General features: G+C 39.2%; 1 protein-coding gene across 7 annotated transcripts in view; it reads right to left on the bottom strand.

Annotated features, from left to right (window-relative positions):
- Positions 1 to 27,258, bottom strand: part of FSIP1 (fibrous sheath interacting protein 1) — a 195,680-nt gene that overhangs the window by 103,139 nt on the left and 65,283 nt on the right. For all 7 annotated transcript variants that reach the window (XM_035259877.3, XM_078334396.1, XM_054239743.2 and 4 more), the window contains one exon: positions 20,857 to 20,994. In XM_035259877.3, the coding sequence (XP_035115768.2) occupies positions 20,857 to 20,994 (138 nt within the window). The remainder of the gene's footprint in view (positions 1 to 20,856; positions 20,995 to 27,258) is intronic.

Below are 27,258 nucleotides of genomic sequence, written 5' to 3'. Positions count from 1 at the left end.
CTTGTCTCACTCTGTTCCTTCTCTCGGAATAACTCAAGCTCTGCCCATAAAGGTTCTTTGCCAAATTATCACATTCTACCTTACATATGTTATCCTTCAAAGCCTTCAAATTATTGTTCATATACTCACACAAGTTAGATTTACTTGTCTTGTGTCCTCTACTTAATTTGAAATTCTTATAGACACAAATTTAATGTTACTATTTTTCATAGTCGAATTTAATATTACCATATTACTTTCACATGCAAAAGCATGACAATGGGTAGACTTCCCAAACTATGTAGAGTCCTACTTTTTAACAGACATTTAAATCTTAATATACTGTGAAGAGTCCACTGACTATGGGACATTGTTTGAGTTGCTAAGAAAATTTTCTAAAGGATAATCTTAGGCTTTTGATGTTGATTATGTTGTTTGTATACAATGCAGAGATAGAATAAATAAAAGTAAAAACAGTGACTTTACTACTTCTTAGTTAACATTCAATTCAAATATTAAAAGGAGACTCACTGAAGAAAAAAAGTACATTCTTCTATGTTTTTAATTGTCACTGCTTATCTAAACCTTAGATACTAAGAAATAAAGCTAAGAAGAGATTAGCAGCAAACTTCAAAGGTAATAGCAGGCGCTTAGCAAGAACATAATTAGATGGTGATTTCATTGACATTACTTACTCAAAACACACTCTAGAAAGGATGCAGGGCTTATACATGAAAGTATACAAATGCTTTTGATGGATCACTTCAAGAAACAAAAAGCAGGCTGCAATACCCAGCATATATTTCCCACAAATGACTCCATATGAAAATAAGATAGAAAAATAGCACCTTGCAAAACTTTTCAATATTGTAGAACAGTAAATAAAATTAACACTTTAGAGATAGTTAAATCTGTAACATATGTGACAAGCAGTAAATGTTTTAAATACAGAAGAACAGCTTTCCAATACAAAAAGGAAAGAATACCTTAACAAAATAAATAAATGAACAAAGGTCCAAATGGGCAATGAACTGAAGAAGAAACACAAACTGCCAAAAACAGCTGAAAACATGTCCAGATTTGTTAGGAACCAAAAGATGTAAACTAAAGGAACTATATCATTTTTAAACTCTGAGATTGCAAAAAAGAAAGCTAACAGTACAGGTACAGCACTCTGGAATATCCTTATTGCAAGAACAAATTACACATCCTCTCTGGAGGACAATATGGCAACACACAGTCAAACTCTATGCATGCACTCTCAGCAATTCCACTTAAGAATACATCCTAAGACAATAATTAAACAAATACTCACTCTGCCATGGTTTATAATACAATATTGGACATTACTAGGAATGAACAGAGAGAGGTCTCATTCAACAGACACACTCATATAGTATCATAATGTATTGTTAATTGAAAAAGCAGACTGTAACATGTATGTAGAATATGATCCTAGTTTGTAAAAAGACAAACAAGGAGGAAGGAAGGGGAGGAGAGGGAAAGAGACTGAAGAAGAGAGGAAAGTAGAAGGGGGAAGGGGTGTGCGTGTGTGTGTGTGCGTGTGTGTGTGTGTGTGTGTGTGTGTGTGTCTGTGTGTTGGGATGGGGGAGGTGAGCATTTGGGGTACATGTAAACAGGGAAAATGTCAGGCAGGATAATGACCAAGGGTTAAACTATACTTGTATGCATAATTTTTCTTTTCCTCTTTATATTTTTCTAGATTGCCTGAATGCCCCCAAAAGCTATTTTCACTATGAAAATAAATTTAAACTATAATCATATTTGCATAACCACTTTATAATTAAAGAGAAATCTTTCAGCAAATTCTCCATCCTTACCTTCAGAGGCAGTCATCTATTATTTCTAGTTGGGCACAAGAGAACCCTTCACACTCACAAAGTGTGTTTCTAGGTATACCAAACAAACAACAACAACAACAAAAACCCTGCTGTGTGCCACAGAGACCCTTTAAAAATATTCTCTAGTACTTCCCAGGGGGAAGTGCCTCAATGGAGGCAGGGCCTGATATCTCATTCCATGTATTTGATACTGGTTGGCCAATAAGAATGTGAAGACTTAAATATCCTTCCAGAATAATTCATGTATGAAATGAACTGGGATAAATACTACATTAGCAAATAGTACCCAAAGAAAGATTTCTGAGATACTATAACTTCAGGAATCAAACACAAACTGAGTTGACATCAAGCTCAACAACTCTAAGAATGAAGTAAGACATTCTGCCCTGTGGTCCCAGATCTGTCTTCTCTCATCGCTCCCAATTTAAGGAAGGAAAAGGCTGTAACAGAAAAATAATAAAACAAAAAAGTTTCCATCATTTTAGACAGACATTGTTAATAACTCTACAAAGACACGCTTTGCCTACTTCTTAATATGTCCAAGAGGTGAAATTGAGCATATTCTTTCTTTTCCAAGATTACACATATGGTTTCAATACATCTTTCATTTCAATTTTCATTTCTTGACCATCATTTTTTAGATTAAATCTAACAATCCCTGTCAGAGTCACTTTATAAACACACAGCCAGACACTTCTATGGGACCTCCCTTTTCACTATTTTTAGACTCTCCTAGAATTTTACTAATGCCTCTTTCTCCTACAACCCTAGAAAATCAGAACATTGGTGAAATGTTTACTGTTTTAAAAAAATTAACCAATGTATCTCAGTACTACATAAATCACCTTCTCTGGAACTGACCTGTAAACAGTCACTTGCCACATGGCATAATGGAGACCTTGAAAGGTGGCTGAGTCCAAATCAAGATGTGTTTTAAGTGTACAAAACACATCAGATTTCAAATATATATTATATACAGTAATTAATAATGTTTATATTAATTACATGTCAAAATGGTCTTTGAATATAGTGAGTTAAATATAATTTCACCTGCTTCTTTTTACCATTTTGATGTGACTAGCAGAAGATTTAAAGTTACTTATGTGGTTGCATTGCATTTCTGTTGGACAGTGCTGCTCTGGAACACTAGTCCATCATGTTGAGATTCTTACATATTTCTGTAACTCTGCAAATACTCAATATTCTCTTTAAATAGTATGTCTTCATCACTGACATTAGGCAAGAGGTTTGCTCCATCCACCAACATTTTAAAACACCTGCCGCTAGTTACTCCTTTTCCCCAAAATTAAAGTCTGTGCTTACTAGAAGCTCTAGCTCTACTTTAATCTGAGCACTCTACACCCCTTGTTATCACTGTTTTCCCCAGGGGTGCTCTGCCCCTTTGTGCCATATACACTTTGGCATCGGAGCAGCATTACAGTCTGCCAATGCTGGTGGAGGGTGTAACTTTCAGTTTGGGGTTTAAACTCACTTCCCACAGGGCAAACACACTAAAGCGCCACCACAATTCCTGGGCATGACTCATTCATTCCCTGAATTCTCCCAATGCACCAACAGGCTTATTAACCATTTTTATACCTGCCCCAAAGTGGACTATCATATCAGTTAGGATTGCTTTCATAAAAGAAACCCAATGACCTACCTGGCATAACCAAGGTTGGTTTATTTCTTCAACTTAAGAAACTGGTCAGAAGTAAACAGATAAGAGGTGATGCGGTAGCTTTATGATGGGACAACTGTCCCAGCCTCCTCTGTCTTTCTGACCTGCCCTTGTGGTCTCAAGATGTCTCTTGAAGGTTCAGGAAATGTTTCTATGTTCCAATCAAGAAGGAAAAAGATGAAAGACAAAAGGGACATGTCCGCTGTTTTTCTTTTTATCAGGAGACTTCTGCTTTTATCCGACTGGCCAGAACTGATTGGCTTGGTCACCCTAGTGACAAGGGAGTCTGGGACAGTATTCTTAACCAGATTTTTATCAGTAAGGAAGAACGGTAAGTGGATTTGGGGAAGACAGTTGTTAATGTGTACCATAGCTCTATTTTCACAAATATTATTGCAATTTTGTTAGAGAGAGGAATAAATGCCTAGGAATAAGGGGATTAAAGGCAAACCCAACAAGATTCACAATCTTAACGTTGGACACAAAGTTGGGAGAATGGAAAGTTTGAGAATATAATGACTATTATGTGGATCATTTCATTTTATTGAATTTCCACTTGTTTGAATATTTCTTACAACAACGTTTAGCATTTATCTTTGTGCTAGGAAAAGTATAATCAACCTGCCAGTAATATCTTTTCTAAAAGTTTAGTTCATATTATATCAAACAGCTGCTCAGAAAACTTCACCACTCACAGTCTGCTATCTAATATGGCTTCACTCTACTTTTGTAATTTTATTTCCTTCTGTTTCCTTTCACCCAGAGTGGAAGAAAGCAGACCTCCAATGTGAAAAGGAGTTTCTTCCTGAGTCATCTGCAAAATTCCAAACTCCCGTCACCCATTTGATCCAATACCAAATTCAACACTCTACTCAAATGTATGAAGCACCATTGTTGTTAAGAAGAACTACCGTCTGCTTTTCAATCACTACCACACCACTAGAAGATATTTTTTTTAAAGACAGAGAAACATAGTTTTAATAGTTCACAAGTATTAAGGCCCACGCCAGGCCAAGCTGAGAATGGGAGAGCTGCCCTGGCTGAGGATGCCACGCCCTCAGCTAAGAACCCCCACTCACTCGCTCATCAAGCAACTTACTCCCAAACAAGACATCTGCAGAAAGCCTGACTCCAGTTCTTGGTTCAGCAACATTCAGGCTTCTAAAATATCATATATCTTTATGTCTTTGGCAAAAAGTCAGGGCTTCATATGATTAATTCATAAACATGATCATTCTGTTCCCCACAATGGCCCAAGCTTTCCAAAAGCTGTCTCTGTTCCACCAAGTGTCTTCTTTCTGTAACACCCACCCCTATCTATACCAAATGAAACCCTACTCATTCCTCAAGGCTCAATTCAGATTTCACATTTTCCACAAAGCCTTTCCAAATTGCTCTACTGTAACAGTGCTCTATTTTGATCAAATATATACCTTATTTCCATTTCTCTCATGTCATTTTATTTCTGCCTTTTATTTGTTGACTAGTCCCAGCCTCTCCCACTAGATCCAAAGCTTGACTCTACATTCTTAGCAGAGCATTTTATACATTGTTTGCATTGCATTAAACCTGGGCTTGTTTTTCCATGTGACAGACAAAAGCAATGGTGCAACATCACTGACTACAGTGTTTTTTTAAGTCTGGTCATAAATTATGACTGTTGAAATAATAATCAGCCCATTGCTTTCCATTTTAAGGTCCAAATAAAATTATTACAAATATATGAAGGAGGCCCTATGGCTTTGAGCAGGAAGGAAAGATTGCCTACCAGTGTCTATACAAGGCATTCACTACTCCACTATGCAGCCCATAGGTCTCCAAATAAATTCAGCAGCACAATCCAGTTACGCAAGGATTCTTGAGCATCTGCAAAGGATGAACTCAAATTTTTGACTTCCTGAACTCAAAAATTGGGACACGGAATTTTTATGCCATTCCAGGTGATTTCCCATTTAAAATATAGCTTTGATTGGATGCAGTGGCTCACTCTTGTAATCCCAACACTTTGGGAGGCCAAAGCAAGTGCATTGCTTGAGCCCAGAAGTTTTGAGACCAACCTAGGCAATACAGTGAGTTCTACCTCTACAGAAAAAACAAAAATTAGCTGCGCATGGTGTTGCATGCCTGTAGTCCCAGCTCTGCAGGGGGCTGAAGTGGGAGAATAGCTTGAGCCCAGGGAGCGGGAGTTGCAGTGAGCCAAGACTGTACCACTGCACTCCAGCCTGGGTGACAGAGTGAGACCCTGTCTTAAAAAAAAAGTCTTTTTAATTGGATCAAGGAGCACACTTATTTAGTAGATCTGATATGTGTTCCAATTAAGGAACTGTTCAGTGTAAAAAGTTGGGATGATAAGAGTTGACATTTTAAGAAACTAAGAGCAGAAGCTAAGAAGGGTAATAAGAAGGGCAAAAAAAAAAGTTGGAAAAAGGCCGGGCACAGTGGCTCACACCTGTAATCGCAGCACTTTTGGAGGCCAAGGCAGGCGGACACAAGGTTAGGAGTTTGAGACCAGCAGGGTCAACACAGTAAAACCCCGTCTCTACTAAAAATACAAAAATTACCTGGGTGTGGTGGCAGGTGTGATCCTAGCTACTTGGGAGGCTAAGACAGGAGAACTGTTTGAACCTGGGAGGCAGAGGTTGCAGTGAGCTGAGATCACACCATTGCACTCCAGCCTGGCCAACAAGAGCGAAATCTCATTTCAAAAAAAAAAAAGTTGGAAAAAAAAATCCATCTTACTGGCAAAAAAGTAACAGTATTATATTCTTGCAAATGCGGGTTGTGTGTGATAATAAATCTCTTTTTCTTCCTTCTGCCTTAGGTCTCAGAGGCCAACATGCTGTTCTAGAAAAACTATATAACGACTTTTCCCTGACTGGTTTGAAAAAGTGATGTTGTTCTCACTAGAGGGACGTGCAAAACTTTAAAAAAATCTATATAATGATTAAGGGAAAATAGATGTAAGTGCCAGGCTCCTGTTGAAAGGATCAAGGAAGGTCTAACTCCAAGAAAGCCCACTTAACATTATATTTTCATTTCTATGAATTCTATCTGGTTTCATTTCAAATCTTTGTCATATTCCCAAAGCTCACTTTATTTCTTTCAATATATTAAACAGACATATTTTACATTCTGAAACAGACCACTCCAAACTCTGCAGTCTATGTGGAACTGATTCTATAGTGTGTTTTTTCAATTAATTATTACTCATGGTAGTTTATTTCTTTATGTGTTGGGGGTGGGAAGAGTCCTCTATTGTGGATTCACGGTCATTAAATTTTATTTGTGGGAATTTATGAAGGTCTAGATTTAAATTGTGTTCTTCCAGAGAGATTTCCCTTTCCTTCTACCAGGAGCTGGGAGTACTGCCAATCTAAGACCACTTTCAACTGAACATTCAACTTGACCTGGGTAGTATGAACTCAAACCCAAAGTCTACATTCATGCAGGCTTAGTGTTAGTAATTCTCATGGAGGACTTTTCCTTTCCATTTCACCCACAACCAAAGCAGAGACAGTTACATATGTCCCCACCATTCCCTCTCCAGAGATTCTTCCTACTTCTTCCACTTGGTATTAACCGGTTGGGGTGCTAACTCTGTGTGGCAGCTCTGATGTGACCTCTACCCTGTCTTGGGCTCTGTTTCCTGTGCTCCCTACACCGGCCTAGTTAAAACCCACACTTTGGGCCTTTAAAGGTCGACAGATACCATAGGGACCAATGCTTGTTCCAGCGGTCACTTACCTCCTCACACATAATGTCTTGTCATTCCTACCCTCCAAGGAATTCCCTTACATTTCTGCCTGCTCAGCCACGCTTTCAAAACTACTTTTTAAAAAATATATTTTATCTAGCATGTTCAGGCTTGCTTTCCTAGGCAGGGTCTCTCTCAACATCTAGTCTGCCATACAGCTAGAACAAGAACTCTCCCATCCAGAGATTTGCATAGAGGCTGTAAATAGTCATGTTTCTATCCTGTGTCAACATCCAAATAACAGGCTTCAATTTAACCTCTAAAATCAGTATAAAGTTTAACTATGTATACATTTTTCTTTTACCCCAATGCTATACTGTTTAAATGTGTGTGTGTGTGTATCACATATTCTAATTTTTACATAACTATTTTATATAATTATGCTTAATAATTACATCCTTATTTTCTTATTTCTTGAAGCATGTACCTGTACTTGTTCCATGTAATCACACCTACAGCACATGGCCTCTACCAGTGACCTTTAAAAACTAATTCAGAAAGCCAAAGGTAAGTTATGCTAAAACCTAACTAGTCTTATTACCTATTTCTGGAGCCTCTGCTCAAGAGTAAGAATTTAAGGAAAAATAAGTAATACTATAAAACAAAGTTACTATCATAATTGTCATTTTTAAGGTGCCTCTCATGATACGGCACATTAGTATTCAGAAACATCACAATATGTACGCCTTCCATAACATATCATCTACATTATCATAACACATGTGAAAAACTGTAATCCAGAAGCAAACATCTTTAATAATTTTTAAGATGTTTACAGTATAGGTAGAATACAAAGTATATTTATAACCTCTTATTCCTAAATGAATTTGCAACTGAAACCTACTAATATATTTTACAAATTGATTTAAAATGATAGTTGAAACAAAGTAAATTAATGAAAAAATATCCAACTATTTTTAACATTTTCATCTCAAACATTAGTACAAATACCTAATGCATGCAGTGCTTAAAACCTAGATGATGGGTTGATAGGTGCAGCAAACCACCATGGCATGGTGGTTTGTTACATGTGTACCTATGTAACAAACCTGCACGTTCTGCACATGCTTCTGAAAATTTTTTGTTCTACTTCCTTGTTTCAAAATGGGCCTATGATTAAGAGAACAAATATTTTAATGTTTCTCTGTTAATGTACAAATCTCACTCTCCAAAGTTTACAACCAAATGTTTTGCATCATTATTACACACACTTGCTACCACCTACAGAAAGAACAAAAGCTGTACACTCTACAAAAGTACCAATTGTATGTGACAATGTTATTTTATCCACATTTCTAAAATCTGTTACAAATGAAAAAAAGATTAAAAACAATTTCTGCAGGTCTAAACAATGACACCAAAATATGACTATTTTTCCAATTCGGACCTTTGTTAATGTATGAATACCAAAGCATGCTAGTTAGTCTTCCTGTTTAACCACAAACATGCCAGGTCTGTTGGAGTTGTGGTGAATTTGGAAAAGACGTATATCTGGATGGTAACAGCTTAAAGGTTTTAGAATAAAGCCTACATTTGTAGGTAGCCACAAATCTTAGCTGAAAATTGGATGAACTACACAGATGTTACTTAGAGAGGCTGGATGTATTGAAATGTTCACAGATCGAAGTATCCAAAAAGTTGAGCTTCTGATTATTTTTGAAAAATCATTTAGCTGCTCAAGACTTTGCTTTCTAATCTATGGAACTGTCCCGCATGACCTCTAAGCCCCTTTAGCTCTCACATTCGAGAATTCTGAATCTATGGCATGTATAACAATTGAAGGTAGACTTTCCACCCCATTCTCTGAGCAGAAGGAACGCTCCAGTCTTCTGACGGGTTCATATATGCTTACACCAGGTTAAATGACAAGAGCATGTCAAAATAAGAATCAGAATGCAAGGATTTATCATCCTTTGTGAGCCACATTCTTATCCTCAACGCTCAGCAACAGGGCTTAGAGTGCTCAACATTTTGATGCAATAATGACAATGCAGTTCACAAACAAGGCCAAGCTCAGTGGTTTCCAGGAAACTGAAAAGAGAAAGAATGTGGACAGAAATAGTAGAGACTTCAAATGATAAAGAAAATAAATGAAGTTCAAACTGAGAACCAAAAAGAGACACAAAAAAGACCTAAAAAGTGTGGTCAATGCATTGCAGTGACCTGAACCAGGGAAATTTTTCCTAACAATACAAACAAAACATCTTTGAGAGTATTTTATCATTAGTAGGATCAATGGGTTAAGATCAGATTGACGATTCTTTATTTAAAATGCAAAAACTGAAATTGAATTCTTTTCATTTGTGAAAGGTAGGATCATTATATAACTTCATCACAGGCATTTTTACCTAACCCTAGAAGTCAAAAATGATCTTTATTTTAAAAAAAACAAAAAATCCTTATTGTCACAATGGAACACTCACACCTCTGAGAAATGAGATAAATCATGAATCATTGTTACTCTTCATTTAAATTACTCAAAAAGCCCATCACTATGCTAATGGATTAAAATATCTTTGAATAAAACAATGAAATAATAAAATTGCCTCAATTATTGCTCCCCTTTCTTTAGGAATAAAGGCAACTGAATAGAAAGTAAAAAATTATCTCATAAAGGTAAGTTATAGCACATATTCCAGTTCCCTTCAGATTGTTGTTAGTATATATGTGCAAATATGCTTATGTATATATGTATATAAAACATAGTTGATATGTTATAGCTTAAATGTTTATTTTTATGTTTTGTATCATATATTTTCAATTAAAAGTCCTATATTGGTCAGCCGCAGTGGCTAACGCCTATAATCCCCGCACTTTGGAAGGCCAAAGCAGGCAGATGACTTGAGGTTAGGAGTTCAAGACCAGCCTGGCCAACATAGCAAAATCCCAACTCTACCAAAAATACAAAAATTATCCCAGTGTGGTGACATAGGCTTGTAGTCCGAGCTACCCATAAGACTAAGGAAGGAGAATGGCTTGAACCTGGGAGGCAGAGGTTGTAGTGAGCTGAGATCACGTGACTGCACTCCAGCCTGGGTGACAGAGCAAGACTCAGTCTCAAAAAAAAAGCTGGAGAATCCAAGATGGCCAAATAGGAGCAGCTCTGGAGTGCAGTTCCAGTGAGAACAATGCAGAGGGTGAGTGATCACCACATTTCCAAACAAGTTATTACTCTCCCCAGACCAGGAGATTCCCAGGCTGAAAAGTGCTACAAGTTTCCAGCACAGCTGTTTCAGCCAGCACAGCGGGTCTCCGCACAACACCTCACACAAATCTGGATGGCCATTTCAGCTGGCACCGGGAACACCTAGGAGACAGAGCCATCCATTCGATTGATAAAAAGGGGGCTGAAACAGGGAACCAGATGATCTGGCTCAGCAGGTCCCACCCCCACAAAGACCAGCAATCTGAAATGCTCTGGATTGAGAGTTTCACAGCAAGTGCAGCTGGACCTGGGACAGTCCAGCTTTGTGGGGGGAAGGGCATCTGCCATTACCAAGGCAGTCCACCAAGGCAGTCTGCCATTATCGAGGCAGTCTGTCATTACCAAGGCAGTCCACCATTACCAAGGGAGTCCACCACTACCGAGGCAGTCTGCCATTACTGAAGCACTCCACCATTACTGAGGCAGACCGCCACTACTGAGGCAGTTCTAACTAAACCTCTGTAAACAAAACCACAAGGAAGTTCACACAGCAGCTGGGCAGAGCCCACTGCAGCTCAGCAATGCCTCTGCTGGCAGACTGTGACTATGGCACCTCCTTGCTGGGCAGGGCAACTCTGAAAAAAAGCAGCAGCATATCAGGTACTTATAAATAAAGCCCCACCTTCCCAGGACAAAGCACCTGGAAAAAAAGGTAGTTATGAGTTCCGCTGGAGCAGACTTAAATGTACCTGCCCAGCAGCTCTGAACACAACAACATGAGCTCACACAACAACAGAGCTCATGTCCTGTAAGGGACAGACTGTCTCTTCAAGCAGCTCCCCAACCCCTATATATCCAAAGAGACACCTGATAAAGGAGAGCTCAGGCTGACATCTGCCAAGTATCCTTCTGGGATGAAGATAACAGAAGAAGAAATCAGCAGCAACCCTTACAGTTCTGCAGCTACTGCAGGTGATCCCCAGGCAAGCAGGGTCTGCAGTGGACTTCTAGCAGTCCTACAGCAGAGGGGACTATTAGAAGGAAAACTACAAAAAAAGAAAGAAATAACTTGAACACCAACAAAGAGGACATCCACTCAGAGACCCCATCTGAAAGTCACCAACTACAAAGCCATGAAGATGGGAAGAAACCAGCCCAAAAAGGAAGAAAACACCAAATTCATAATGCCTCTCCTCCTCCAATGGATCACAACTCCTCACCAGCAAGGGAACAAAGCTGGATGGAGAATGAGTCTGATGAATTGACAGAAACAGGCTTCAGAAGGTGGGAAGCAACAAACTTCTCTGAGCTAAAAAAACATATTCTAACCCAATGCAAAAAAAAAAAAATCTAAGAACCTTGAAAAAAGGTTTGATGAAATGCTAACAAGAATAAACACATTATAGAAGAATATAAATGAACTATGGAGCTAAAAAACACAACATGAGAACTTCACAAAGCATACACAAGTTTCAATAGCTGAATCGACCAAGCAGAAGGATATCAGAGATTGAAGATCAACTCAATGAAATAAAATGAGAAGGCAAGATTAGAGAAAAAAGAGTGAAAAGAAATGAACAACACCTCCAGGAAATATGGGACTATGTGAAAAGACTACACTTGATAGGTGTACCTGAATGTGACGAAGAGAATGAATCCAAGCTGGAAAACAATCTCCAGGATATTATCCAGGAGAACTTCCCCAACCTAGCAAGTCAGGCCAATATTCAAGTCCAGGAAATACACAGAACATCACAAAGATATTCCTCAAGAAGAGCAACCCCAAGGCACATAATCATCAGATTCACCAGGGTTGAAATGAAGGAAAAAATGCAGCCAGAAGAAAAGGTTGGGTTACCCACAAAGGGAAGCCCATCAGACTCATAGCGAATCTCTCAGAAGAAACCGTACAAGCCAGAAGAGAGTGAGGGCCAATATTCGACATCCTTAAAAAAAAAAGAACTTTCAACCTAGAATTTCATATCCAGCCAAACTAAGCTTCATAAGTGAAGGAGAAATAAAATCCTTTACAGACAAGCAATTGCTGAGACATTTCGTCACCACCAGGCCTGCCTTACAAGAGCTCCTGAAAGAGGCACTAAACACAGAAAGGAACAACCAGTACCAGCCACTCCAAAAACATACCAAATGGTAAAGAGCATCGACACAATGAAGAAACTGCATCAACTAACAGGCAAAACAACCAGCTAGCATCAAAATGGCAGGATCAAATTCACATATAACAATATTAACCTTAAATTTAAATGGGCTAAATGCCACAATCAGAAGACACAGACTGGCAAATTGGATAAAAAGTCAAAACCCATCAGTGTGCTGTATCCAGGAAATGCAACTCGCATGCAAGGACATACATAGCCTCCAAATTAAGGGATGGAGGAAGATTTACCAAGCAAATGGAGAGCAAAAAAAGGCAGGAGTTGCAGTCCTAGTCTTTGATAAAATTGACTTTAAACCAACAAAGATCAAAAGAGACAAAGAAAGTCATTACATAATGGTAAAACGATCAACACAACAATGAGAGCATATGATCCTAAATATATATACACCCAATACAGGAGCATCCAGATACATAAAGCAAGTTCTTGATGACCTACAAAGAGACTTAGACTCCCACACAACAGTAGTGGGAGACTTTAATACCCCACCGTCAATATTAGATCAACAAGACAGAAAATTACAAGAATATCCAGGACTTGAACTCAGATCTGGACCAAGCAAACCTAACAGACATCTATAGAACTCTCCACTCCAAATCCACAGAATATACATTCTTCTCAGCACCACGTCGTACCTACTCTAAAATTGACCACATAATTGGAAGTAAATCACTCCTCAGCAAATGCAAAAGAACAGAAATCATAACGAACAGTCTCTCAGATCACAGTGCAATCAAATTAGAATTCAGGATTAAGAAACTAACTCCGAACCGCACAACTTCATGGAAACTGAACAACTGTCTCTTGAGTGTTGACTGAATAAACAATGAAATGAAGGCAGAAATAAACATGTTCTTTGAAACTGACAAGAATGAAGACACAATGTAACAGAATCTCTGGGACACATTTAAAGCAGTGTCTAGAGGAAATTTATACCAATCAATGCCCACATGAGAAGCAAGGAAAGACCTAAAATCTACACCCTAGCATCAAAATTGAAAGGGCTAGAGGAGCAAGATCAAAAAAACTCAAAGTCTAGCAGAAGACGAGAAATAAAGTCAGAGCAGAACTGAAGGAGACAGAGACACAAAAAAACTTTCAAAAAAATCAATAAATCCAGGAGCTGGTTTTTTGAAAAGATCAAGAAAACAGACAGACTGCTAGCCAGACTAATAAACAAGAAAAGAAAGACGAATCAAGTAGATACAATAAAAAAAACAATAAAGGGTAAATCACCACAGATTCCACAGAAATACAAACTACCATCAGACATTACTACAAACGACTCTATGCACATAAACCAGTAAACCTGGAAGAAATGGATAAACTCCTGGACACTTGCACCCTCCCATGCCTAAACCATGAAGAAGTTGAAACCCTGAATAGACCAATAACAAGGGCTAAAGTTGAGGCAGCAATTAAGAGTCTACTAACCAAAAAAAGCCCAGGTCCAGATGGGTTCACAGCCGAATTCTGCCAGAGGTACAAAGAGGAGCTGGTACCACTTCTTCTGAAACTATTCCAAACAATCCAAAAAGAGGGAATCCTCCCCAAATCATTTTATGAGACCAACATCATCCTGATACCAAAATATGGCAGAGACTCAACAAGAAAAGAAAACTTCAGGCCAATAGGCATAATGAACATAGATGCAAAAATATTCAATAAAATATGGGCAAACAGATTGCAACAGCACATCAAAAACCTTATCCATCACGATCAAGTAGGCTTCATCCCAGGGATGCAAGGCTGGTTCAACATACACAAGTCTATAAATATAATCTGTCACCTAAACAGAACCAAAAACAAAAACCACATTATCTCAATAGATGCAGAGAAGGCCTACGACAAAATTCAACAGCCCTTTATGCTAAAAACCCTCAATAAACTAGTTGTCGACGGAATGTATCTCAAAATAATAAGAACTATTTACGACAAACCCACAGCCAGTATCATACTGAACAGGCAAAAACGGGAAGCATTCCCTTTCAAATCTGGTGCTAGACAAGGATGCCCTCTCTCACCACTCCTATTCAATATAGTATTGGAAGTTCTAGCCAGAGCAATCAGGCAAGAAAAAGAAATAAAGGGTATTCAATTAGAAAAGGAGGAAGTCAAACTGTCTCTATTTTCAGATGGCATGATTGTATATTTAGAAGACCCCATCATCTCAGCCCAAAATCTCCTGAAACTGGTAAGCAACTTCAGCAAAGTATCAGGATCCAAAATCAATGTGCAGAAATCATAAGCATTCCTATACACCAATAACAGACTTAAAGAGAGACAAATCAAGAATGAACTGCCATTCACAATTGCTACAAAGAGAATAAAATACCTGGGAATACAACTAACAAAGAATGTAAAGGACCTCTTCAAGGAGAACTACAAACCACTGCTCAACGAAATAAGAGAGGACACAAACAGATGTAGAAACATTCCATGCTCATTGTTAAGAAGAATCAATACTGTGAAAATGGCCACACTGCCCAAAGTAATTTATAAATTCAAAACTATCCCCAACAAGCTACCTGTGACCCTCTTCACAGAACTGGAAAAAACCACCTTAAACTTCATATGGAACCAAAAGAGAGCCCAACGGCCAAGACAAACCTATACAAAAAGAACAAAGCTGGAGGCATCATGCTACCTGACTTCAAGCTATACTACAAGGATACAGTAATCAAAACAACATGGTACTGGTACCAAAACAGAGATATAGACCACTGGAACAGAACAGAGGCTTTGGAGGCAACGCCACACATCTACAACCAGCTGATCTTTGACAAACATGACAAAAACAAGCAATGGGGAAAGGATTCCCTGTTTAACAAATGGTGTCGGGAAACTGGCTAGCCATATGCAGAAAGCAGAAACTAGACCCCTTCCTGATACCTTACACTAAAATTAACTCCAGATGGATTAAAGAGCTAAACATAAGACCTAACACTATAAAAACCCTAGAAGAAAACCTAGGCAAAACCATTCAGGACATAGGCACAGGCAAGGACTTCATAACTAAAACGCCAAAAGCATTAGCAACAAAACCCAAAATAGACAAATGAGATCTAATTAAACTCCAGACCTTCTGCACAGCAAAAGAAACAATCATTAGAGTGAACTGGCAACCAACAGAATGGGAAAAAATTTTTTGCAATCTACCCATCTGACAAAGGGCTATTATCCAGAATTTACAAAGAACTAAAACAGATTTACAAGAAAAAAAACAAACAAACCCATTCAAAAGTGGGCAAAGGACATGAACAGACACTTTTCAAAAGAAGACATATATGAGGCCAACTAACATATGAAAAAATGCTCATCATCCCTGGTCATTAGAGAAATGCATATCAAAACCACATTGAGATACCAACTCACACCAGTTAGAATGGCGATCATTAAAAAATCTGGAGACAACAGATGCTGGAGAGGATGTGAAGAAACAGGCAGACATTTACACTGTTGGTGGGAGTGTAAATTAGTTCAACCATTGTGGAAGACAGTGTGGCTATTCCTCAAGGACCTAGAAATAGAAATTCCATTTGACCCAGCAATCCCATTACTCAGTATATATCCAAAGGATTATAAATCATTCTATTATAAAGACACATGAACATGTATGTTCATTGTGGCACTATTTACAATAGCAAAAGACCTGGAACCAACCCAAATGCCCATCGATGATAGACTGGACAAGGAAAATGTGACACATATACACCATGGAATACTACACAGCCGTAAAAAACAATGAGTTCATGTCCTTCGTAGGGACATGGATAAATGTTGAAATCATTCTCAGCAAACTGACACAAGAAGAGAAAATCAAACACCGCATGTTCTCACTCATAGGCAGGTGTTGAACAATGAGAATACATGGACACAGGGAGGGGATCATCACACACTGGGGTCTGTTGGGGGGAAATAGGGGAGGAACAGCAAGGGTGGGTAGGGAGGTTGGGGAGGGATAACATGGGTAGAAATGCCAGATACAGGTGACAGGGGAATGGAGGCAGCAAACCACATGGCCATGTATGTACCTATGCAACAGTCCTGCATGTTCTGCACATGTACCCCAGAACCTAAAGTGCAATAAAACATATATTTTACTAATTCACACTTCTTTGAAACAAGTGAATTGGCATTTTCTTAGTTCTAGAGTACTGTGAGCTTTCTCCATTGTTGAAATAAATTGGCCACCAGAGATTGAGACTATGAAAGAAAAAGTCTTCTATTGACCAAATCCATGTACTTGTCATTTTTATCATCCTACCACAGTATTAAAAGGGCTAATATTATATAAGTTGCACTGACATTCCCTTCTTGAGAACATTTATTTCCTGGGTTTTTTGTTGTTTGGTTTCCTTGGGCATTATTACTTTGAAAATATTCCTAAAAGTAGAATTATACAGGTCAAAAATATGAATCATGTTACAGCTGTTGTTACATTTATTGACCAATTGTTTTCCAGGAGAAACAATAACCCATTCAAAAAGCTACCAATAATGTCCAAATATTGCTGCCCCAATCTTTACACCACTCTCACTGACACATAATTATATCACATTTGTCATTCTTTTGGCTGGCCTAACAGGTGTATCTAGTGCCTACAGGTTGTTTGAATATGAATTTTAATTACTGATAAGGCTGAATATTATTCCTTGTGATGACTCACTCTTTTTCTCTAAATATATAAAAACCACTTATTGAGATACAGTAAGCAATGATCCTGTGTACATACAGATGCTTTCCACATTTTTAAACATTGATTTATTTCTATTTATAGACACAACACATGTGTGTTACAGAAAGTCTGAAATATAAAGAAAAGCACAAGAAATAATATAAAAATCACCCATAATCCCAACATACTTTTTCCTTAAAATAGTGTGTGTTATAAAAAGTTAATTTCCTTTCTTCATCTCCCCCACCATCTCAATGCCCCACTAAAAGTAATCACTGTTAAGCATTTGTTACATGTATATTGTTCCAGGATTTTCCTAGGGCTCTTTTTATAAAAATAGAATCATACTAATCATTGTCTTCTGCAAAAGGCTCTTTTTCCTTAATTCTTTATCACAGACGTCTTTTCAAGATATATAGACCCACCTCATTCTTTTGATAGGCAGATGGAATTCTATTCTGCGTCTGTACAGAAAGTTAGGAAACTGGGTCAAAGCGAGGCAAAAGGGTCCCAGCTGATACCTGAGGTATATATATATTACATTTGTTTCTTGTTTTCAGTTATGGTCTCATAGGTACCTGCCACCAGTTCCCTTGCCCCCTTGATCTTTCATTGCAATCACCCAACCTCTCCTCAGCCTTGCCTCACTCATCAACCCTCATCTCTAGCTTTGGTGGACTGCTGGACTGCTGAGGGCTGTCAGAGAAACCTTTCAGCCTTGCCGACTGGCTCCATCTCACAGCAGGGTTTCCAACCTTACCTGGGCTACTTAATTGTTTACCATTGCTTTTTTCTCATTCTCAGTGGCTCTATTCCAGTTCCTTCCTCTCTTCTTCAATCCCAGTTCTACCCTCTCACTCTGACCATATGGAGTGGTCAGTAATTTACAGGGTAAATAGAGAACATTCAAGCCTGGCCTCTCCCACCTTCTGTTCATCTCTCAGCCTGCCTCTCTTGGCCTACCCTTCCTTTCTTTCGACCTGAGTCAGGGAAAGGGTACCTTGGTTCTTCTCCAAGGCTTACCCCTCCCTCCATCTTCAACTTTGCCCTTCCCTCCTTATCCTAGAAACAAGCGTATGTAAAAACAGTATCACACTTTATTTAACAAAAAACAAAATCATGAAAAGAAAAACAAGTCCCAGAAAGGCAGTACTAGCATAGTTGTTAAACACGAACCATTTGAATCCTATCTTCTCCACTTACTAGCTGTGTAACTTTCAGGAATTAGTCAACCTCTCTTTTGCTCCATTTCTTCATCTATAAAATGAGGAGTGTGGTATTTACCTCACGGAGCAGTTGTGATGGTTAAATAATTTAGTATCTGTAAAATACTTGGGACAGTGCCTGGCTCATAGTTGGTATTCAATAATTGCTCTTATCTACTCACGTATTCTTTTCCACTTGGATAACAACCAATTCTTCACATTTATCATATCCCTTTAAGTGTAGCCAAACTTCATAAGGCGCTGGAATGACACAAGATTTCTTAAAGGGCCCAGGTTTTGAGTCAAAAATTAAATAATGGTAGAGACGTGGTAGAAAAGAACAGATGCACGTTCAAGGTATGTGATAAATGGCCAGTGTCTTAGTGTCTGTTTGGACTGCTATAACAAAATAATGGTATTTTGGGTGGTTTATAAACAAGAAAAATTTATTTCTCACAGTTCTAGAAGCTGGGAAATCCAAGATCGAAGAGCTGGCAGCTTTGGTGCCTAGAAAGGGCCCATTTCCTTATTGATAGGGGTGACATGTCTTCACATGGTAAAAGGGGCAAATGAGCTCCCTTGGACCTGTTTTATAAGGGCACTAATTTCACTCATGAGGGCTTCACTGACATGACCTAATCACTTCCCCAAAAGCCTCACCTCCTAATACTGTCACCTTGGGATTAGGATTTCAACAGGGATTCTGTGGGGACACAAACATCCAGACCACAGCAGTCAGAAATCAGGAGAATGGATCATGAGGAGCAGCAGGTCTAGTCCACCTTGGATTGGCAGATATGGGGTGAGAGGAAGTACCAACAGTTTTCAAAACCAATCAAACCACAAACATTTCATTTATCACATCGAATTTGCAAGGTACCATCGTTACCACAACAATGACTGCCACAAGCCCCCATACACTTCCCAATCATTCCTACTTCCACTTCATCCCATCAACAGAATCAGGAAAATCCCTCTGAAAATAGAAACAGGGGTCTCCCTGAAATATAACACCCATGAGATTTCCCATGCAAAGCAAATAGAAATGAGCTATAAAAGAAGCACCATGTATTCGTCCCCTCAGATCTGCTGCCTAACTCTTCAGTAGGTGGCCCTGATCTCCGTCAGGCTCTGTGTCAGTGCTGCTATCTGTGGCCTGCAGGTGGTAAGGGCAGTTCAGCTGGGCTTGATCATGGGATTGCTGCACACTCTCAGGGGCTCTTGAAAGGGATCACATTTTAAAATCACTCAACTGATGCTTATTCCACAAAGAAGCATATTAAGTGGAATAATGAGAGAAGGGAGTGACTGGAGACAAGAAATCCTATGAAAACCAGGTTATATGTAGCTAAGGCATGAGGCGACAACTCTGAGAGAAGGGTGATAAAAGCAGGGACAAAAAAAGGTTTTGAGTCATAAGAAACTCAGGAGGATATGGCAACAAATTATTCATATTGGTTGAAACTCAAAGAGGCTTGAAGATCATGATCATCATCACCCAAGATGACAGAATTTAGTAGGAGACCAAAGGGGTTACTGCAGGTAATTACTGCAAGACCACAGTCACAAGCTCAGCCTTGACATCCTTAATTTTAGGTAAAATCCAGCTGAAAGCATGCAATGGGTAGCTGAAAAATCATAATATTATAGAGCATTTCTAATAGGTTCAGAGTATCAACCAGCTCACAATTTAGTTCCTTTAAGAGTTTTCACTCATCAGTAATGACATGTCTTTATGCTGAGCAAGAAAAACAGGAAGTAGGCTAAGAAAGATTTGGAATACATTAAAATTAATTAATTACTAATAACGTGTTAGTAATTATGAACAAAAACTGGGAGAATTTAATCCTGTAAGTTCAAAACATAAGGATGATTTTAGAGAGAACTACCAAATTTTCCCACAAAAAGTAAATATTTGTGTCCCTGTCAGAATATTAGGATTATGGATTATTATTCTGGCTTCAGATAGTATCTTATACACTATCTGAAGTCAGACTAGTTTTATATGTTATTTAATGTTTTATATCATATAAATTTCTTAAGAATAATATCAAATTCCTATGAATTATATTTTTAGCTTTTATTTACATTGTTAGTGACAAATTCACATGGCTGATTTAACACATGAGAACAGTCATAAAACAATCAAAAGAGATTGAAACCTTTTTGGTACAATTGTTGGTTACAATTAAACTTTAAATAAGAGAGATGGTCAGGTGTGGTGGCTCACACCTGCAATCCTGGCACTTTGGGAGTCTGAGGTGGGCACGTCACTTGAGCCCAGGAGTTCAAGACCAGCCTAAACAATATAGTGAGACCCAGCCTCTATTTTTTCTAAAAAAATTCGTTTAAAAAAAAAAAAAAGAAAGACTTACCACATTTTCCTTCATCTTTCTCAGCTTTTCATCAATCTCTCTCAACCGCTTATGCAGATCCCGTTGTTCTTTGGTGTTCCTAAGTACCTTTTCTCCTGGAGTTATTTCCATATTTCTTTCACCATCAAGGTCAGGTTCCTAATTAAACACACACACACACACAGACACATCATTCCCAGGCTGGATATGTGCTGTCACATACCACCTCAAAGCAACTGAGCCTTGAGGTCAGCTTTGCCTCTCAAACAATATTTCTTCCCTTCAAAGCAATATTTATAATGCTCTAAAGTCTTCCCATTTTAGGAGGTAAAGGTCCAACTGTACATAAAACAAGTAGGAAAACAAACCCAACTTCTGTAATCATCTGGGAAGCAGGAGACAGTGAAAAGAGCTAAGGTCAGGAAATAGGAACCAGGGTTCTGGTCCCTGCTCTGATACCTACGAGCTTGACATCTTAGACTCTTCTCTAAATTTCAAGTTCACCATGTATAAATAATAAGAAAAAAAAAACCCTGCCAGACCATATTATTAGAGGCAGCTGTGTAATAAAGGGAAGAAAACTGGACTTGGCAAGGTCAGGAGTTTTGAATCTTCATCCTGCCTGGGTCCTGACCAGACTGACCTTAGAAAAATGAATTAACCTCTCTGAGCTTCAGTTTCATCATCTGTCAAACGATGATAATAATGATAGATCTAGGCTAAAAATCATCACACTATGAGTAGGCATGCAACAAATATTAATGCCAAACAAATGTGCGCTGAATATGTCCTTTGAAAAGAATAAGTATTATATAATGCAAGTACTTCATTATTATCTGCAATATTTATATTGACAGAACCATATTTTCCCAAAGTTAATGTTATTTCTGGGTGATAAAAATGGGCATTTCTTGATAGGAATTTCATCCTGTATCTAAGATTAAACTTCCTTTCTTGCACACATCTGCTCTGTGTTGCCATATAAGTAATGGGCAGGAATGGCATTTTTGAAATCACTGCTGCTCCTCCCTCATTCCTTACATGGAGATGGTCACCAGGAATCTCACTACCTAGTTGCCGATCCCTAATACCTCTCTAATCACGGCGCTTGTTTCTTTCTCACTGTCTTAGTTCAGATATCCTCATCATTCACCAGCAGTTTTTAAACTCCAGTGAGCTTCAGAATCACCTCCAGAGCCCAAGAAAAAAAATGCAGTGAACCAGCCTCCACCCAGGAGATTCTGATTCAAAAAGTAAGGATAGGACAGGCACAGTGGCTCACACCTGTAACACCAACACTCCAGAAGGCCAAGTCAGGAGGATCCCTTGAGCCTGGGCAACAGAGTGAGCCCAATTAAAAAAAAATAGCCAGGCACAGTAACAGTGGCCTAGAGTCCCAGCCACTTGGGAGGTTGAGGTGGGAGGATCACTTGAACCTGGGAGGTTGAGGCTGCAGTGAGCTGTGATCACACCACTGCACTCCAGACTGGGCAACAGAATGAGACTCTGCCTCAAAAAAAATAAAAAGGACTAAGGACTAATAAACTGATGCACACCTATGTGGCCTCAATCATGTCAGTGTCACCACCAGAGACGCCACTCACTGCCTGCGGAGTCTGACCTGCACACCCTGACTTAAGGACAGATGAATGAATGCATTCTCACACCATTACAGTGATTCAAGTGGGCTAGGGATGGCCATTGGCTGCTTTCAGAGGACAAAATGCCAACCTGCCTCAATAAAACCTTTTGGCCTTCCAAAAGGTTTGAGACTATAATCTATAACTTTCCCTAAGTATTTTCTGTAATATTTTGCCACCACCCCAAGTGAATATCAACACACCTATCTGAGAATTCAAGAACTACTAACTTACATTGCTGCTGGAGCCTCCTGGCTGGTCTTGATGCTATGAGTCACCCCATTCACTCCACTGCAGGGAAGTCACAGAACAAGGTGCAAAGTCTTCATGCTCTAGGCCCTGTCAGTCTCTTCAGTCTCACTTCCCACTGCTTGTGACTCTGACTCAAATGTGCATCAATATTCACCACTACTAGGTCCTCCCATTCCAACCCTCCAACTCCTTAGGGAGACTCCTACCCATTTTGAGCCCAATTCAAGCATATTTCCACTATAAAATACTCCCTGACATACCCACAAAGGACAAATTATTCTCTCAGCCACACACATGTTCCTTTATTGCACTCCCCACACTGTCACTGCCCAGTGATATGGCTGGCCCTATTCTCTGTATCCCAATGCAAACTATAATCTTAATGCTGTATAAGCACTGGCCAATGGACTGTAATTTTGATTTTCAAAACTTTGATCAAACTAGTAATGAATTTCAGTAAGATTCATACTGTATACAATTCTACCAAGCAAATTATTAAAAGAGTGCATCAATTTCAAGAAGTGATTCTTTTATATTTGACTTCATTTCTCAATTGTGGTAGCTTTCAATCTCTAGAAGCATCCTAATATGGTTTGGATCTGTGTCCCTACCAAATCTCATGTAAATTGTAATCCCCAGTGTCGGAGGTGGCCTGGTGGGAGGTGACTGGGTCATGGGGGTGGAGTTCTAATGAATGGGTTAGCACCATACCCTCAGTGGTGTTTTCATGATAGTGAGTGAGTTATCATGGGGTCTGGTTGTTTAGAAGGTGTGTAGCACCTCTCTCTTCTCTCTCTCTTCCTCCGGGTCTGCCCATGTAAGAAGTGCCTGCTTCCCCTTCACCTTGTACCGTGATTTTAAGTTTCCTGAGGCCTCCCCAAAAGCACAAGCTGCTATGCCTCTTGTACAGCCTGCAGAACCGTGAGCCAATTAAACCTCCTTTCTTTATAAATTCCCAGTCTCAGGTATTTCTTTATAGCAGTGAGAAAACAGACTAATACACATTTAGAGACTGAATTATTATAGGAAACATTTTTTAAAGAAAATCTAATGTTAGGGAATAGTTTGGAAAAAATGATATCAAGTTATCTGCAATGCTAAGCAGTCAGCATTTTGCAAACTTTTTTTTTTTTTTGAGTCAGAGTCTTGCTCTGTCATCAGGCACCAGGCTTTAGTGCAGTGGCACGATCTCGGCTCACTGCAACCTCCAACTCCCAGGTCAAGCAATTCTCCTGCCTCAATCTCCTGAGTAGCTGGAACTACAGGTACAGGCCACCATGCCCAGCTAATTTTTATATTTTAGTGGAGACTGAGTTTCACCATGTTGGCCAGGATGGTCTCAATCTCTTGCCCTCGTGATCCACCCACCTAGGCCTCCCAAAGTGCTGGGATTACAGACGTGAGCCACTGTGCCCGGCCCATTTAACAAACTTTTATGAAGATACACCTGCTATGAAGTAGGACACATGGTAACCTGAAAAACCCCCACACTGGATTTCAGTTTTAAACAGAATTATTTTAATAATCTCAACTATGATTTTTTTCTAAATCTTGGGGAAAGCAAAGAGAAGGCACAAAAAGAAAAAAATTATAAGTTGCATTTAACAATATTTTTAAATGTTGTTTTATCCAAAGCCACCATTGAGAAAATAGACAAATCACTAACTGACAGAAAACGTTCATAACATACAAATCCAACAGAGGACTTGTAACCAGAATATATCGGGAACTCCTACAACTCGATAATAAAAATAATAAAATAGACAATAATAATTAATCACATGACAATCAAATTCTATAAAGACTTGCACAGATACTTCATAAAAGAAGCTCTGTGCATGACACATAAGAACATGAAAACCTCCTCAACATCATTAGTCACTGGGGAAATGCAATTAAACCACAACAAGATAATACTAGACAGCCATTACCATGGCCCAGATGAAAAACTGTGAATACCAAATGCTGGAAATGTGGGAAACGAGGAGGACTCTCTTACACTGTCGGCAATGCACAGCCACTTTGAAAAACTGGCCATTTCTTTAAAAGTTAAATGTTTGTCGATCATTTAACTTTTTATCAATCCTGTGGCTCAAAAATTCAACTCCTATGAATTTGTCAAGGAGAAATTAAAATATATGACTAAAGCCTTGTACGGAAATGTTCATGGCAGCTAAAAACTCCAAACAGCCCAGATGTCCATCAACAGAAGTATGATAAACTATGGTGAGCAGCTGCCACAAGCTGGGACAATCAAGGAGTCTTCTGGTTAGGTTAGTCAAAGTGAGGGGAGGAGTTCCAGGAGAGTAGAGGACAGAAGAGAGAGCCTGGGGTATTCTTCCCCTTCCCCTCATGCTTCAGCATCTCAGTTTGGGCAATGATATATCCCTGAGATGTGCAGAGTTTTCTTAGATTCAGCTGCATATTTATGCTCACATTTAGAGCCACTCTACTCAGAAGGCAGGAAACACAGCAGGGCAGTGTCAGGTATCCCTTTTCAATGGGAGTGTTTGCTACAGTCCAGGCCAAAACAATATAGGTATAAAGAGCAAAACAGGTATAAGCTGCCTGTCTTAAAATCCTCACATCCCGCAGGAGCCATTATCTCTTGAAATGCCTCCATAGGCACACTGAGTCCAAGGACCCAGCAAGAACCGCGCCCGGCCACAAGAATCACTGCACTCAGAGATGCCTAAAATATGGCTTCTCCATCAGGTCTTTATAAGTGTCCCAATCCAGGGATCATTTTTAGCATAAGCAAAATTGTCTCCTAACATATTCAGCATGCCAACTCTTCTCAGGTTGCCAAGGAAACAGAATTTGGAAACTACAGCTCAAATGCTCATGCTGAGGGGGCTGGGGCTGGCTAACCTTTTGCCCATGTCCTCTATTACTACAACTTCAAATAGCCAGTTCTTCTCCCACAGCTCCAGCTCTTATTGAGCTCTCCACTTTTTCTTCCACTTGTCCTGTGGGTAGTCTCGGGTGTCCCAACATCCCTTGCTACCTCCTTTAAATCTACATAAATAGTCCCTTTGTATAATTATCTTCAAAATCCAAGCTAGGTATTCCTTGTGTTTCCTGTCAAAAACTCTAACTGATGGGGGTAGGTGGGGAGAGAAAGAGAGAGATAAGAGAAATAGACTGGAAGGAAATTTAACAATAATTAACTTGGTAAAAATCCTGATTCTTAAATCTTATTTTTCTTATTTTTTACTGTAGTTCCTGAATTTCCTACAATAAACATGTATCATTTTCACAAGCAGATAAGCCTTTTATTTTGAGACAGGTTCTTATTCCGCTGCTCAGGCTGGAGTACAGTGGCACAGCCACATCTCACTGAAGCCTCAACCTCAAGGCTCAAGATCCCACCTCAGCCTCCCAAAGGGCAGGGACTATAGGTACGCACCACCTTGCCTGGCTGGTTTTTGTTTTTTTTTTTATGAAGAAGAAATAGGTTTCCCTATATTGCCCAGGCCAATTTTGAACTCCTAGGCTCAAGGTATCCTCCCACCTCCGCCTGTCAAAGTACTGGGATTACAGATGTGATCCACTGCTTTTTATTTTTAAGAAATTTTTCTACCAAGGCCATTTCTGTCCTGCTCTGACAATGTGACTCTCCATACCTAAGAGGTATAGGCCTGAAGGTTGGATTCCAGCTCCAGTTCTGATGGAACAGTTAGCTGTGTACTTTTGAGGAAGTCACCTTCACTTTCTGGGTCTCTATTACTTCTGAGAAAGTGACTTCCCCCTCTAATAACTTAATGAGTCTGTAATGCTCTACAATTAGACCCAAAGGATATATAACAACTTTCTTCTGTCATGGTCTCTGATGGCATAACCCTATAGTCCAAATACCTGAAAAATATTGTATGATGAAAGCAGAGGCCAGGAGGGGTCAGGAAAAGGTAGCCACTGATGCTGCAAATATTGCCCAGCTGCATACTCAAAAAGCTCTGTGGCACCAGGAAAGATTATTTTCTCACAACAAAGTGCCAACCAGTACCGTCTGTCGTTGTGATCGTCAGGAAATATCTTGATTTCTCATAGTAGAAATGTTTAATCAGATTCTCTGACCAACATATCATTTCTGTGTTTCTGAGTCATACAGGAATGCTTTTATGGAGAACTCAGGAAAAGCTCTCCTCGACATGCCACTAGAAGAGAACTGTCCCTGAGGTCAAGGTCAACAGACATTTGTCGATTTGACGAATTGGTTGCCAAGAGATTCTGAGTTTATGCTTAGAAAAAGTATCTGTGGCATTGACTAGGCCAAAAGGGGTCTTTGAAGCAAAATAAACTCATTTTCAAAAGTCAAAAACAGAGGAAATTACCCACAGCTTCGTAAGTTATCTGATATGCAAATAAGGCACCCCTTAAGGATTGGGAAAAGACAAACCTGCTAAATAAAGCCAGCCTGACCTGTTTTCAAGCTAATGCTATACATTTCCATAGAATCCAGCTATTTCCTGTCATCAGATGGATCATGTGCCTGGCAGTACCAAAAGTAGGGAAAGAAATATTCAGGCAG

Source organism: Callithrix jacchus, chromosome 8, assembly GCF_049354715.1.
Source record: "Callithrix jacchus isolate 240 chromosome 8, calJac240_pri, whole genome shotgun sequence".
In the NCBI taxonomy this organism is placed as follows: domain Eukaryota; kingdom Metazoa; phylum Chordata; class Mammalia; order Primates; family Cebidae; genus Callithrix; species Callithrix jacchus.
Note: the sequence above shows the minus strand (reverse complement) of the source record. Positions and strands in the feature narration are given on the sequence as shown.